Source organism: Asparagus officinalis, chromosome 1 (assembly GCF_001876935.1).
Source record: "Asparagus officinalis chromosome 1, Aspof.V1, whole genome shotgun sequence".
Classification (NCBI taxonomy): Eukaryota; Viridiplantae; Streptophyta; class Magnoliopsida; order Asparagales; family Asparagaceae; genus Asparagus; species Asparagus officinalis.
The window spans coordinates 7,435,077-7,448,262 of NC_033794.1; the positions used below are offsets into that span (position 1 = coordinate 7,435,077).

General features: G+C 36.8%; 1 protein-coding gene and 1 long non-coding RNA gene across 2 annotated transcripts in view; one reads left to right on the plus strand and one right to left on the minus strand.

The window, feature by feature from the left end:
• Window positions 2,541–3,913, plus strand: LOC109832073. The gene is made up of 2 exons (XR_002244632.1): window positions 2,541–2,805; window positions 3,735–3,913. It is a non-coding gene; the product is annotated as an uncharacterized LOC109832073 (long non-coding RNA).
• The window catches only part of LOC109830010 (UDP-glycosyltransferase 88B1-like), a 5,807-nt gene continuing 1,946 nt past the window's right edge, over window positions 9,326–13,186 (minus strand). The window contains 1 exon segment of the mRNA XM_020397158.1: window positions 9,326–9,442. Within this exon segment, the coding sequence (XP_020252747.1) occupies window positions 9,326–9,442 (117 nt within the window).

A 13,186-nucleotide genomic window follows, 5' to 3' on the forward strand; every position in this document is an offset into this window, starting at 1 on the left:
AGATTTCTGCCCCATGCAGGCGTTGGAGAAATTTCAGCAGAAGCAAACATCATTCTTTCTTTGAATTGACTATTACGTTCTGCCTTCGGAAGACCAGCCACCAATTTCTGTGGCGTACGTGTATCTGTGCACGTATAGCAGTTTCTCGTGGTCTAGGTTAAACCATAGAAATGACTGAAGTGCAAAAGGTATTATCTATCGTTAAAAAGCAAATGCTGCAAGATATAGCGTGTGATTCTTTCTACAGGAGTGGTGTTTGAAGCTGCTAAGGTTTTGAGTTTGTTTTTCATTTGTAAAAATTGGGTTAATTTTGACCTAATGCTTCTTAGGTCATAAAATTAACCAATTGAGTGCTGGACTACCATCTTCTTCGTCGAACTCTAAACTTGTTTAGAGTAGAATTGTAAGGATTGAACTTGTCCTAGATTTGGGTGATTGTCTAGGGTCTACTACTTGGCAAACCAATTAAACTGGTCTGGGTTTAAACCTTATGCAGTTTTACTATTGTTTTGTGTGGAAAAAATTAGGCCTCAGATGACCCAATTCATTTTAGTTCATTTTTCAGCCTCTTAACCATGCTAGAATTGAACCACCCCCGGTCTGGTTCAATTCTAGACTGGTTAAAAAAATATAACGGACTGACCTAATTTCTATCAGGTTGCCAAACAGGCTCTGTCTAGCCGGTTTAAGGCCGACAAGTAGCCGAACATGATCAGTTTAAGTGGTCCATCTCGTTTGATCACAACGTTTTAGTGCCAGTTTCTTGTAACTCTTTGCGCGCATATCAGACCTCAGAACTAATATTAGGTATTTTCCCTTTCTTAATCTTGCTTTTGGAGCTTTATTATTTTTGAAGGGTGCTAACGAGTAAAAAATAGTCATAGTTTGTACTTTAAGACGATCGAATAAAGTACTTTAACAGGCTAAGTATCATGCAAGCATGCAACCTTAAATCAATCACGGATTGTGGTTGGATTCCGATTCTCTTTGTAGTAGATGTTCAATATATGATTATAATTATATATATAAAGGTAAAAGGGAAATCCATTCAATTTATAAGTTATGCTCTTTCAGATATGTTGATGTTGGAAACCACTTAGTCCTTAGGATTGGACTCAACAATGAGGCTCCAGTAATCTTATTTGATGTTTGATGGCGAGCTCCCGTTCATGACGGTCTGAGATAAATAGGAAAAGCGTCAAATTGATGATGATGGACTGTCCACCGATGCCCCTCCAATGTCTAAGTCAGACTCTTGATAATTAAGTAGTCAAAACATTAGGTAAATAATAAATTAGAGTTTCAGAGGAGAAAGATTATGGACTGAAGATTTGTGGTGACGAACCTTGCAATTACATGAGGTCGTCTTTTTCGCTTATCTTAGATAAGTGAGGTATTTTATATTGATAATCTTGGGTAGACCAACCTTTACGCGTTTCACCGTCCCAACGGCCGAGGTTGTGATGGTAATTTCTTGGTATGCAAATAAATTCATGCGAAAGTATCTTATTAGTTTAGCATGGTACAGTCGATGTACGCGTAAGTATGTTAACTTACGAAAGTTAGCAACTAGAGAGATTGAGTATCTAATCAATTTCTTCTCACATAGTATGTTAAAGACGTATGATACGATCCGAATCAAATCATTCACAACTAGACAGACCGCCAAAAAACCAGGTCAGGTTGGGTGTAGACAACCTAACCGAACCGATGAGCCCGGTGGTTACGGGCATTTAGCGCTCTATTCGGGCTTTTAGGTTAGGTTCAAGAATCGTGATCGAGTTGTACGGTACGCTGAGCGCATACGTCCCATATTTTAGCGAGTTAAAATGCGTAACTAATTAACCAAGCCAACTCATCGTCGTGAACTAATCTGGTTAATCCAAACGTAAAATCTAGGTTTGGAAAGGAACCTGAGGAAGCCATCAGAAATTATTCTCGGTCCACGGTCGTCAAATTGAGACAAGAGAAGGCCCGTAGATTTTGCACCCAGCAGCCGCGCTCGTGACTTGCAGAGAAAAAGTGGTACGAGACCTCACTTGTGAAATTACACGTCGGCTAAACCCGTGGCAGCGGGTTACGAGTCTCAGCGGCCTTAAATTTAAGAGGAGGAGACGGGAAATTAATAAAGCCGAATACCGAGCCCAACAATGAAACGATCTCCCTCCGGCGGCGCACGCGCAGCCAGCGACTAGCGTGCGCCCCCGGCCAACAACCTCCGTCCTCCCCCCCATCGGAGACGACGACGGCGACGGCCCGTACATGACCTCTGGTCTCAGAGGTCTCGCGTCCGGATCGACGACACTACGTCATCAGAGCTCACGGCGGCCGGCGGCGGCGGCGGCGATCTCTACTACAGCTGCGCGCGTCACTCCTCTTCACCGAGCTCGAAACCCCACCTCCCGTCGGCGATACTCAGCATCCGCCACCAGGCTTCGCGTCTTCATTCTCCGGTTCAAGAAACCGAAATCGCCTCCAAATGACGAGAAGCGGACCGCCAAATTCCTCTTCAGTTCCGTCCAGAAGCTCGGCCCGATCCGCTAAGGCTCTACGCCGAAGAATCCATTCAGTCGCCATGCTTCGTCGACCTCCTCCTCCGACGGGAAAAGGAACGTGGATCGGCAAGTACTCTGAACAAGATCAAGCCGCTCTCACGGCCGTCGCGCGTCGAAGCGGCGCGTCCGGTGAGCTTACTGCCGGAGATTTGGAGAGGAGAGGGCAATCATTCGCTGGGGCTGAGGATGGGCGCGAGGAGATCGAGGAAGAGCAGATCGGAGTCGGCGCGGTGAGGTCACCGCCGCTGAGGTGCGATGACTCGCTGACGCAGCAGGAGAGGTGGTCAGAGGCGCGATTGCGCACTGTAAACGGTGTTTAGTTGCGGATAATCGTTGATTAGTATTATTAATTTAGGAATATTTTTCTTCCCTCTCTCTCTCTCTCCTCTCTCCTTTTCTTCTATTTCTCAATCGCGTATATTAATTGAATTTTTTTTGGTGTTGCTTGCAAGTCACAACCTATTATGGCGGCAACGCCAAATTGATGTGCTTCAAATGTAAGACGAGGATTCTAATTTCCAACTCCTCGGTAAGCCTTCAAATTTTGAACATTACAAAAATCGGCGGCGGCAGGCGCTAGCGTGCGCCCCGCGGCAACAACCTCCGTCCTCCACCCCCCATCGGGGACGACGACGGCGACCGGCCCGTACATCGACTCTGCGGTGGTCTCAGAGGTCTCGCGTCCGGATCGACGAGCATACGTCATCAGAGCTCACGGCGGGCCGGGCGCGGCGGCGGCGATCTCTACTACAGCTCGCGCGCGTCACTCCTCTTCCACCGAGCTCGAAACCCACCTCCCGTCGGCGATACTCAGATCCGCCACCAGGCTTCGCGTCTTCATTCTCCGGTTCAAGAAACCGAAATCGCCTCCAAATGACGAGAAGCGGACCGCCAAATTCCTCTTCAGTTCGTCCAGAAGCTCGGCCCGATCCGCTAAGCTCTACGCCGAAGAATCCATTCAGTCGCCAGCTTCGTCGACCTCCTCCTCCGACGGGAAAAGGAACGTGGCAGTACTCGAACCAAGATCAAGCCGCTCTACACGGCCGTCGCGCGTCGAGCGGCGCGTCCCGTGCACTATCTGCCGGAGATTTGGCAGAGGAGAGGGAAATCACTCGCTGGGGCTGAGATCGGGGCGAGGAGATCGGAGGAAGGCAGATGAGTCGGCGCGGTGAGGCTGAGGTGCGATGACTCGCTGACGCAGCAGGAGGATGGGATCGAGAGCGCGATTGCGCACTGTAAACGGTCGTTTAGTGCGGATAATCGTTGATTAGTATTATTAATTTAGGAATATTTTTCTTCCCTCTCTCTCTCTCTCTCTCTCTTTTCTTCTATTTCTCAATCGCTATATTAATTGAATTTTTTTTGGTGTTGCTTGCAAGTCACAACCTATTAATGGCGGCCAACGCCAAATTGATGTGGCTTCAAATGTAAGACGAGGATTCTAATTTCCAACTCCTCGTAAGCGCTTCAAATTTTGAACATTACAAAAATTAATTGCCAAAAGATCTTCTGCTTTCTTTGATATATAAAATTAGGGTTTTTCTATAGAGTGTCCATGGGCATTCTATGGAAAAACCCATAAAATTAAACGTGTATCAAAAAGATGGCAACCATTCACTCGTTTGACTTCAAGGTTTGTCAATGGATGAAATGATTGAGGTCAATTTAGTACACATTAAATGTCATAAGAATCTTTTTCAAAGAAAACTTTCTTATTCAACCTTTTAAGAGTGAAAATGGGTTAAATTATCAAATTGGTATCTTTAAGCAAACTTTTATCTGTATGTTTTTTGTTTTTTTTTGTTTTGGTATGCAATTAGGCTTTTTTTTTTTTGCTATTGGCGAAAATTAGCCAATAAAGTACATGTGACCATACATGACTATATTTAAGAAATATTAGGACGCTAATATAGTTGTGTTTAAATGATATTGTAGGTGTTAGATAACGTGACACAGATCAGAAAGAGAGAGAGAGAGAGAGAGAGAGAGAGTTAAACTAATATTAACCTTACCAAATTTTCTCATTTTCCATCTCCCAAAGAGAGAACAAGATACAGGGACTTTCACAACAAAGTTCCTCATTTTTTTTGCGTTAGGCTTTCATCAGTGATGAAATTAATATCTAATTACATATTTTGTGGATTTTTCATGCCAAAATGTTGTAGGAGTAACGAAAAATACCAAACTTATAAAAAGGTGTTATAAAAATTACCAATTTGATAATTTAGCCAGCGTAAAATTAAGTTTTGTATACATGGGTAGATCCTTGAGTCATTGTGGTACTATTAGTGGTTAAATTATTTAGTCTTATGGCCTTTTTGTTAACTCATCCACTGATACAGATAAGGATATTTTGGCAAAGGGTATTGTTGTACTTTAACTAACTTATCATCACCCCTTCTCTTGTTATTTCCTCACCAAATAAGAAAAAGTCATGTACTTCCCCTCGCCCTCCCTCCAACCAAACAAGAAGGGTAAAACGTATAATATCCAATTACGCTAGTCTAGATTAGTCTAAAATAGTTTCTACCTGAGCTGGTTTTGAGTTGAACTTAAAGTTAGACTAATTTTTAAACAAAGTTAGCTTAAACTAACTATTATTTGGCAGATACACATATGCATAAAGATAAGAGTTCCAATTTTATAAACAACTATATTTTCCTTTGTCAACTTGATAATGACAATATATTTCCCCTTTCCTTTAGTTCTTTTGTGGCCAAACTTATCTGGTTCCATTTCAGACCAGGGGAACCTTGGTTTTCTTCTGGCACAGGTATGAGGTAAAATTTGGCCAGACAAGAACTAGTTAAGCCAAACAATTTTATTTGCCAAATCAGGACTGAGTTACCAACTAAAACTGGTTTTAGCACTTTGCCAAAAAAAAAACAATAAGAGTTTATGGTAGAATATGAATTCATTAATGTTAAATTGTTAAATTCTGTTGGACTTGGTTCAAAAATCAAATAACATTTTATAAGTGAAATGAGTAAATATAAATTATTATTTAAATGGGAAGTAAAATAATATTAAAGTCATTAATCTCATACTAAACTAGTAGAATATGAATTCATTAATGTAAACCTATGGATCTGAAGCTTGTTTGAGTGACTCTCATGGCCGGATATTAGGAATACAAAATTATAACTTTCAATCTTCTTTATAATTTTAGAGTTTGTTACCGTATAAGAAGCAATTATAATAACTGATAAAAACAATAATTGTAAGTATAAAGATAAAATATTTTATATTTAGGGTTAGTTAAATCCTTTATACTTACTCTAAGTTTATGGTACATTTACACCGGTGATCTTGACGTCTAAGAGTAATTCTTAGATTGTTTAATGTTTTTTAAATACGTCCGAGACGCTCAACTGTTTTGCTAAAATCATTTCAAGTTTAACTTTTAAGAGAGTCACTAGGAGCACACCCTCTAATCACACCCCCAACCACACTTCTTTTTTGCTACAGTGCATCGGGACCCACATAAGATTTTATTTAAATCTCATGTGAGTCCCGATGTACTGTAGCAAGAGGATTGTGGTTGGAGGTATGATACAGCGTATGCCCCTATCATTTTCCAATTTTTAAACTCGGCCTTAACAAAGCTGCACGCGAAGAACCGGAGGTGTAATCATTCCATCGGTAGGAAGGAGATCTCGGGCGGAATCATTTGGCAGAGGAGCTACTTGAATGCCCTTTTAACAGTTCCTTTGGAGTGACGGTGATATATGCTCCTCGTGATCCTGACATGAGTGAAGTTTTAAAAACGAATCCTTAAATGACACATAGCCTTTTTATATTGCTTACAAGGACAACTAATGCTCTGATGAATATGTTACGAACCTCACACAGAGCAGCAATATGCTGCCTTAGGAGAGCAAGAGAGTTAATTTTTCAAACAAAAATTGTATTTCATTTACGTGCTGACACGGATGTAAAAGTCATTTGCAAAAAAAACAAACTTACATATTTTAAATTCATTTTCAGATCGCCAAACACCCCCTTATGTAGCAAAATAGGTCAGAGGAAAACCGGTGTGGTCAACGTTTGTTGGTCGCCAAATTAGGGCTAAATACTTGGGCCAAAATTATTCCACTTAAACCCCATTATATTCATTTGCCAAACAGACCCAAGCTTTTATGTGGCGTTTGGTTGTTTGCAACTGGAGTTGCAATGCAAGTGTCACTTGCATGCAACTGAGACGTTGCAACTCTTCTTACATGCAACTATAATTGCAATTGTTTGGTTTAAAATTTAAATTTTACAACTTATAGTTGCAGCTGTTTGATTATGCTTATAACTTAACATATGCAACTCATAAAATATTACAAAAAATATATTATTTTAAAAATATATTGTTCAAAAAATATATTATTTTAAATATATATTATTTTTAGAAAATTATATTATTTTAAATATATATTATTAAAAAATATATATTATTCAAAAAATATAGGGAAAAATGCTTCCAGCCCCCAAAAGCCAAGTGAACATGCTTCCCATCCCCAGGACTTGGTCAATGGGTGTTTTACCCCTAAAAATAAAGAATCTGTTCTCTGAGCCCCCAAAACACAAAACCCAAGACATTAAAACATGTGAAGACCATAATACCCTTCTCTCTCTCTTTCTTTTTTTATTAAAATATGATGGAGGATTATTTTATTATTTTTATTTTTTCTCTCTCTTTATCATGATGTACCAAGAGGATAGTTAAAATGATTGATGATAATTATTTTATTATTTTCATTTTTTATTATTTTGGTTGTTTGTATTGGGAGGTTGTTAAAGTTACGGGCTGATTATTAAGGTTACGGGTTGGTTGTTAAGGTTAAGGGTTTGTTGTTAAGGTTATGAATCCTCTCTCTCTCTCTTTCTTTTTTTATTAAAATATGATGGGGATTATTTTATTATTTTTTTTCTCTCTCTCTTTATCATGATGTACCAAGAGGATAGTTGAAATGATTGATGAGGATTATTTTATTATTTTCGTTTTTTATTATTTTGGTTGTTTGTATTGGGAGGTTGTTAAAGTTACGGGTTGATTGTTAAGGTTACGGGTTGGTTGTTAAGGTTAAGGGTTTGTTGTTAAGGTTGTGGATTTGTTGTTAAGGTTGTGGATTTGATTGTTAAGGTTACGGGTTGGTTGTTAAGGTTAAGGGTTTGTTGTTAAGGTTGTGAATCCTCTCTCTCTCTTTCGTTTTTTATTAAAATATGATGGGGATTATTTTATTATTTTTGTTTTCTCTCTCTCTTTATCATGATGTACCAAGAGGATAGTTGAAATGATTGATGATGATTATTTTATTATTTTCGTTTTTTATTATTTTGGTTGTTTGTATTGGGAGGTTGTTAAAGTTACGGGTTGATTATTAAGGTTACGGGTTGGTTGTTAAGGTTAAGGGTTTGTTGTTAAGGTTATGAATTCTCTCTCTCTCTCTTTCTTTTTTTATTAAAATATGATGGGGATTATTTTATTATTTTTGTTTTCTCTCTCTCTCTTTATCATGATGTACCAAGAGGATAGTTGAAATGATTGATGGGGATTATTTTATTATTTTCGTTTTTTATTATTTTGGTTGTTTGTATTGGGAGGTTGTTAAAGTTACGGGTTGATTGTTAAGGTTACGGGTTGGTTGTTAAGGTTAAGGGTTTGTTGTTAAGGTTATGAATCCTCTCTCTCTCTCTTTCTTTTTTTATTAAAATATGATGGGGATTATTTTATTATTTTTGTTTTCTCTCTCTCTTTATCATGATGTACCAAGAGGATAGTTGAAATGATTGATGAGGATTATTTTATTATTTTCGTTTTTTATTATTTTGGTTGTTTGTATTGGGAGGTTGTTAAAGTTACGGGTTGATTGTTAAGGTTACGGGTTGGTTGTTAAGGTTAAGGGTTTGTTGTTAAGGTTGTGAATCCTCTCTCTCTCTTTCTTTTTTTATTAAAATATGATGGGGATTATTTTATTATTTTTGTTTTCTCTCTCTCTTTATCATGATGTACCAAGAGGATAGTTGAAATGATTGATGAGGATTATTTTATTATTTTCGTTTTTTATTATTTTGGTTGTTTGTATTGGGAGGTTGTTAAAGTTACGGGTTGATTGTTAAGGTTACGGGTTGGTTGTTAAGGTTAAGGGTTTGTTGTTAAGGTTATGAATCCTCTCTCTCTCTCTTTCTTTTTTTATTAAAATATGATGGGGATTATTTTATTATTTTTGTTTTCTCTCTCTCTTTATCATGATGTACCAAGAGGATAGTTGAAATGATTGATGAGGATTATTTTATTATTTTTGTTTTTTATTATTTTGGTTGTTTGTATTGGGAGGTTGTTAAAGTTACGGGTTGATTGTTAAGGTTACGGGTTGGTTGTTAAGGTTAAGGGTTTGTTGTTAAGGTTATGAATCCTCTCTCTCTCTCTTTCTTTTTTTATTAAAATATGATGGGGATTATTTTATTATTTTTGTTTTAAAAATATATTATTTTAGAAAAAATATATTATTCAAAAAATATATTATTTTAAAAAATATATTATTTTAAAAAATAATATATTATTTTAAAGATAATATATTACTTTAAAAACTAACATATTATTTTAAAGAAATTATTATAATAATAATTATTTTAAAAGATTAATGTTGTTTTTTAAAAAAAGTTTTTGAAGAAATTATTATAATAAGATTTATTTAAAAGATTATTTTAAACCTTTAATGAATTTATTTTTGAAATATTAAGTAATGATTTTGATTTTAATAAATTTAGGTCAGTTGCAACTAAGTTGCAACTATGACTTGCGGCCATTTTTTACGTAAGTCATATGTTGCAACTGTGGTTGCAACTGCAACTGTGAGTTGCAGCAAAACAAACACATACAACTGGTCAAATTGGACCTAGTTGCATGCAACTGGAGTTGCAACCACTCCAGTTGCAGCCTACCAAACAGCCCCTTAGATGCATAGGAGATCACTGTAAAACCTGAGAATTAATATCCGGACGCAAAGAGTTCTTACTCTTCAAATTTACGGCAGACAAAAATAATTTTATTTTAAGTAATTAATTTCTTTCCGTTCTGACTCTAAAATCGGTCGCTGTGGTCGCTCCTAAAGATGTAGGCCCCGTAATTGAATTGAAACTTTGTGCAAGTTGTGAAGGGGTCAGGCCTAGAGGAGTGGGCCGTACTGTTTTAGAAGGGCTTTAATTGCAGGCCATTTTCAGCCCATCAGGATCAATGTAATAATGTACATTAAATTTGAGATCAAGCAGTGCAGCGATACAATGGCTGTGCTGTTTGAAGTGAATTCGATGGGACCATATGCTATGGAGATTGATGCGAAGAATATAAAGTAGGCTGTTCTACAGTCTAGGCGGAATATATAAAATTCTCATAGTAACCTTCTTCTAGGATTCGAATAACCACACGCATGTTAGATTATGCGCAGTGAAAAAAACATTTGCATACATCTAGGAACATGAACAGTAAGTTTAGGGTTATTAATTCGGATCTTTTTTGTACGATCACAACATCTTTCTTAATCAACGGCTGGAGGACGACCACACCATACAACCGGTGAGAAACCCCTGCATATCACCCCCACGACTACCACATGAAGTACCACATAAAGTACGAACTTAATCGGAGAAGAAGATGATAGCTGTTGTATGTATATGTATATTTTTCCCTCTCCCACCATGAGAAACCCTATATTTATATATAAGGGCTTAGAGATAGAATCTTACACCTACTAGGATTATAAATATCTTATCTCTAACATAAGATCCACCCACTTATTTTTGTGTCTGTCTCATAACCATAACCAACACCTCTAATCATCAATGAGTAGTGTAGAACACCCTATTATACAAAGGGGTTTTGACAAAATCTTTATTCGTTGAACAAATATTTGGGGTTGAATGGAGGAATTAGAGTTGACACGTGGGTCCTATATGATATTAGATCTTATACAATGTTAGATGCGGACACCTACTCTCAACGAGGATTTTCTTGTTTCAAGAAATTTTAGTTATTTGCAAATTATAAATACAGGGTCTGATAGAAAAGACATAAAATTTCGAGATGTATTTGTGGCATGTTAATGAAGTTTATGTGATATATAAAAGGCTAAATTGTATACAAATACCAAAAAGTTTTGGTTATGTAGCACAAGAATATCAGAAGCCGTATTTTGCAGCAAAAACACCCTCAAAGGTTTCTCCGATGAAAACTCCCCAATGACATTAAAGAAATAGTGCGAAGACCAAAATACCCCTGGCATAGTTAATCAATAAAATTTTCTCCGTCACTTCAATCTCGTCCGCAACGATTTGGGGATAGGAGAAAGGAATTGGGGAGAAAAGGGTCGAATTTAGGGAAGTAGGATTCTGCAAGGAATTAGAGCGAGAGCATGAGAGGATTTGAGAGATTAGGGTTCAAAAATAAAAGAGAAAAATTAAATTAGAGAAGAGTAGCTAGAATAGAAAAGATTGAATGAATAAGGTTAAATTTTATTCAAAAATCCCATGAGATAATTACATAGGAATATCCCCTTGTTTTGTTAACATAATATAGTATATTTCACACACACACATATATATATATATAAAAATTAATGAGTATCATTATCAAAGAGGGGGATTTCCTCCTTAATAATAAAGTGGCTGAATAAAGTAGGAGAGAGAATTTCACATGGTGAAGATTGTACGACATCATTGTCAAGGAGAGAATCCCCTCCTTACATAAGATACACATTAATCTCATATATAAAATACACCTCGTTATATTTTTATGCTACATTAAGGAAACTTTTGTGGCATTTTTGTGCAATTTAGCTTATATAAAAGTTCATGAAGGTCAGGTACTAAAATCGCCAAAGGTGGGGTCAGGTTTATGAAAATAACCCAAATATAAAATAGTACGGCGTTAGACCCTGAGCGTCGACATAATCTTCTTTTGACGAGTTCCACAACTATAACGCCTCGTTTGGTACGCGAGAATGGACATAAGTGAGAATGGAATGGAAGAAGGAATGGAATGGATTGTATGTGGGAATGGAATGGTCATTCCCATTCTCATGTTTGGGTACTTTTGTAGAATGAGGCTAGAATGAAAATCTCGTTCTCATTCCCATGTTTGGTATCACTTGTCCACAAGTGAGAATGGAATCGCATTTTCTAATAATGTCCTTACAACAACATATATTTTTAATAAGATAAAAATAAACATTAATGATAATAACTAAATAATTTTATTTATGCATATGTTATACTAATTTATGTGCATGTTATACTATTGCGCATGTTATCTCTCAAGTGTATGTTCTATTTATATTTTTTAAACAATACTCACTATTTCTTAGTCTTAAAAAATTAAAGAAAAATAAATAAAAGATTATCGCATCTTTCATAGGTCCAAAAAAATATAAAGAATGATATCCACAGTTGATGCATATTGCATATGAAAAGGATGTCAGAATTACTAATGTGGAAATCAGTTGATTAATAGGGGTATAATTAAAAAATAAATAACTGATTTGATTCTCTCTTGAATGGGAATGACCATTCCCTATCTTCTCACTTGGAATGCTCATTCCCACAAAAAGTGAGAATGGTCATTCCCTAGGAATGGTCATTCCAACATCTAAAAAGTTGGTTTGTTTGGTATGAAGGAATGGGAAGTGAGAATGCCATTCCATTCCACCCCATTCCCGCCTACCAAACGAGGCCTAATTGTTTATAATATGGATGCAGAACAAAAAAAAAACATATATTAATGTAGCCTTTCTAGCCAGCTATACGCCTCTAATGGTCCAGCCCATCTTTGTACTGTGACAGTTATACGAATGGTCAAAGCCCATACTCGTGAGGGGGGTGTTTGTTTCAATTTTTTTGGGGATATGGCAGGGATTTCAAGTTTTGGAATGTAAAAAGAGATTTTTTAGATTTTTAGAATTCCATAAAACTTGTTTGTTTCAAAATAAGTTTTAGGATATTAAATCCCTAAATAATAAAAAATAATATATTTAAGGATTTGTGAAACCCTCCTTTTCATGTCAAATGTGAGGTGGATTTCAAAAGCTTTATACAAAATATCGATTTCAAATTCTAAAAGGTTTGAAACAAAAAATATTACAAATAATAGTATTTCAAATCTTAAAATATTGTTGAAACAAACAAAGTTTTAGGAATCCTAATACATAACAAATTACCTATGTATTTTTTAAATCCCACGGGGAAATTCATATCCTAAAACTATAGGATTTGAAACAAACACCCACTAAATCGGCTGACGTTAAACGACCCATAGGGGGATCCAGGCGCACCAGAAAAAGGCCCAGGTTCTAATTCTTAGATGGGCGGGGTTTAACCATTCTGACCCTTTTTTATTCTTTTCTTAGTAAAATACTTGCTCTTGAGATTGAGTCAATGAAAGGGTAGATTCCACTAAAATCTTATAAACTTCCACACAAAAAAATCACAAAATTGAAATGCAACATTTTAGCAGAATAAACTCTCTCTCGCTCAATAAATCATTTCAGGAGAATAAACTCTCCCGCTCAATAAATCATCACTCATTTCTCAATCCCCTAACGAATTCAGCCCACTTATCAACCGACGACCCTCCCTCTCTCCTCGCCGCG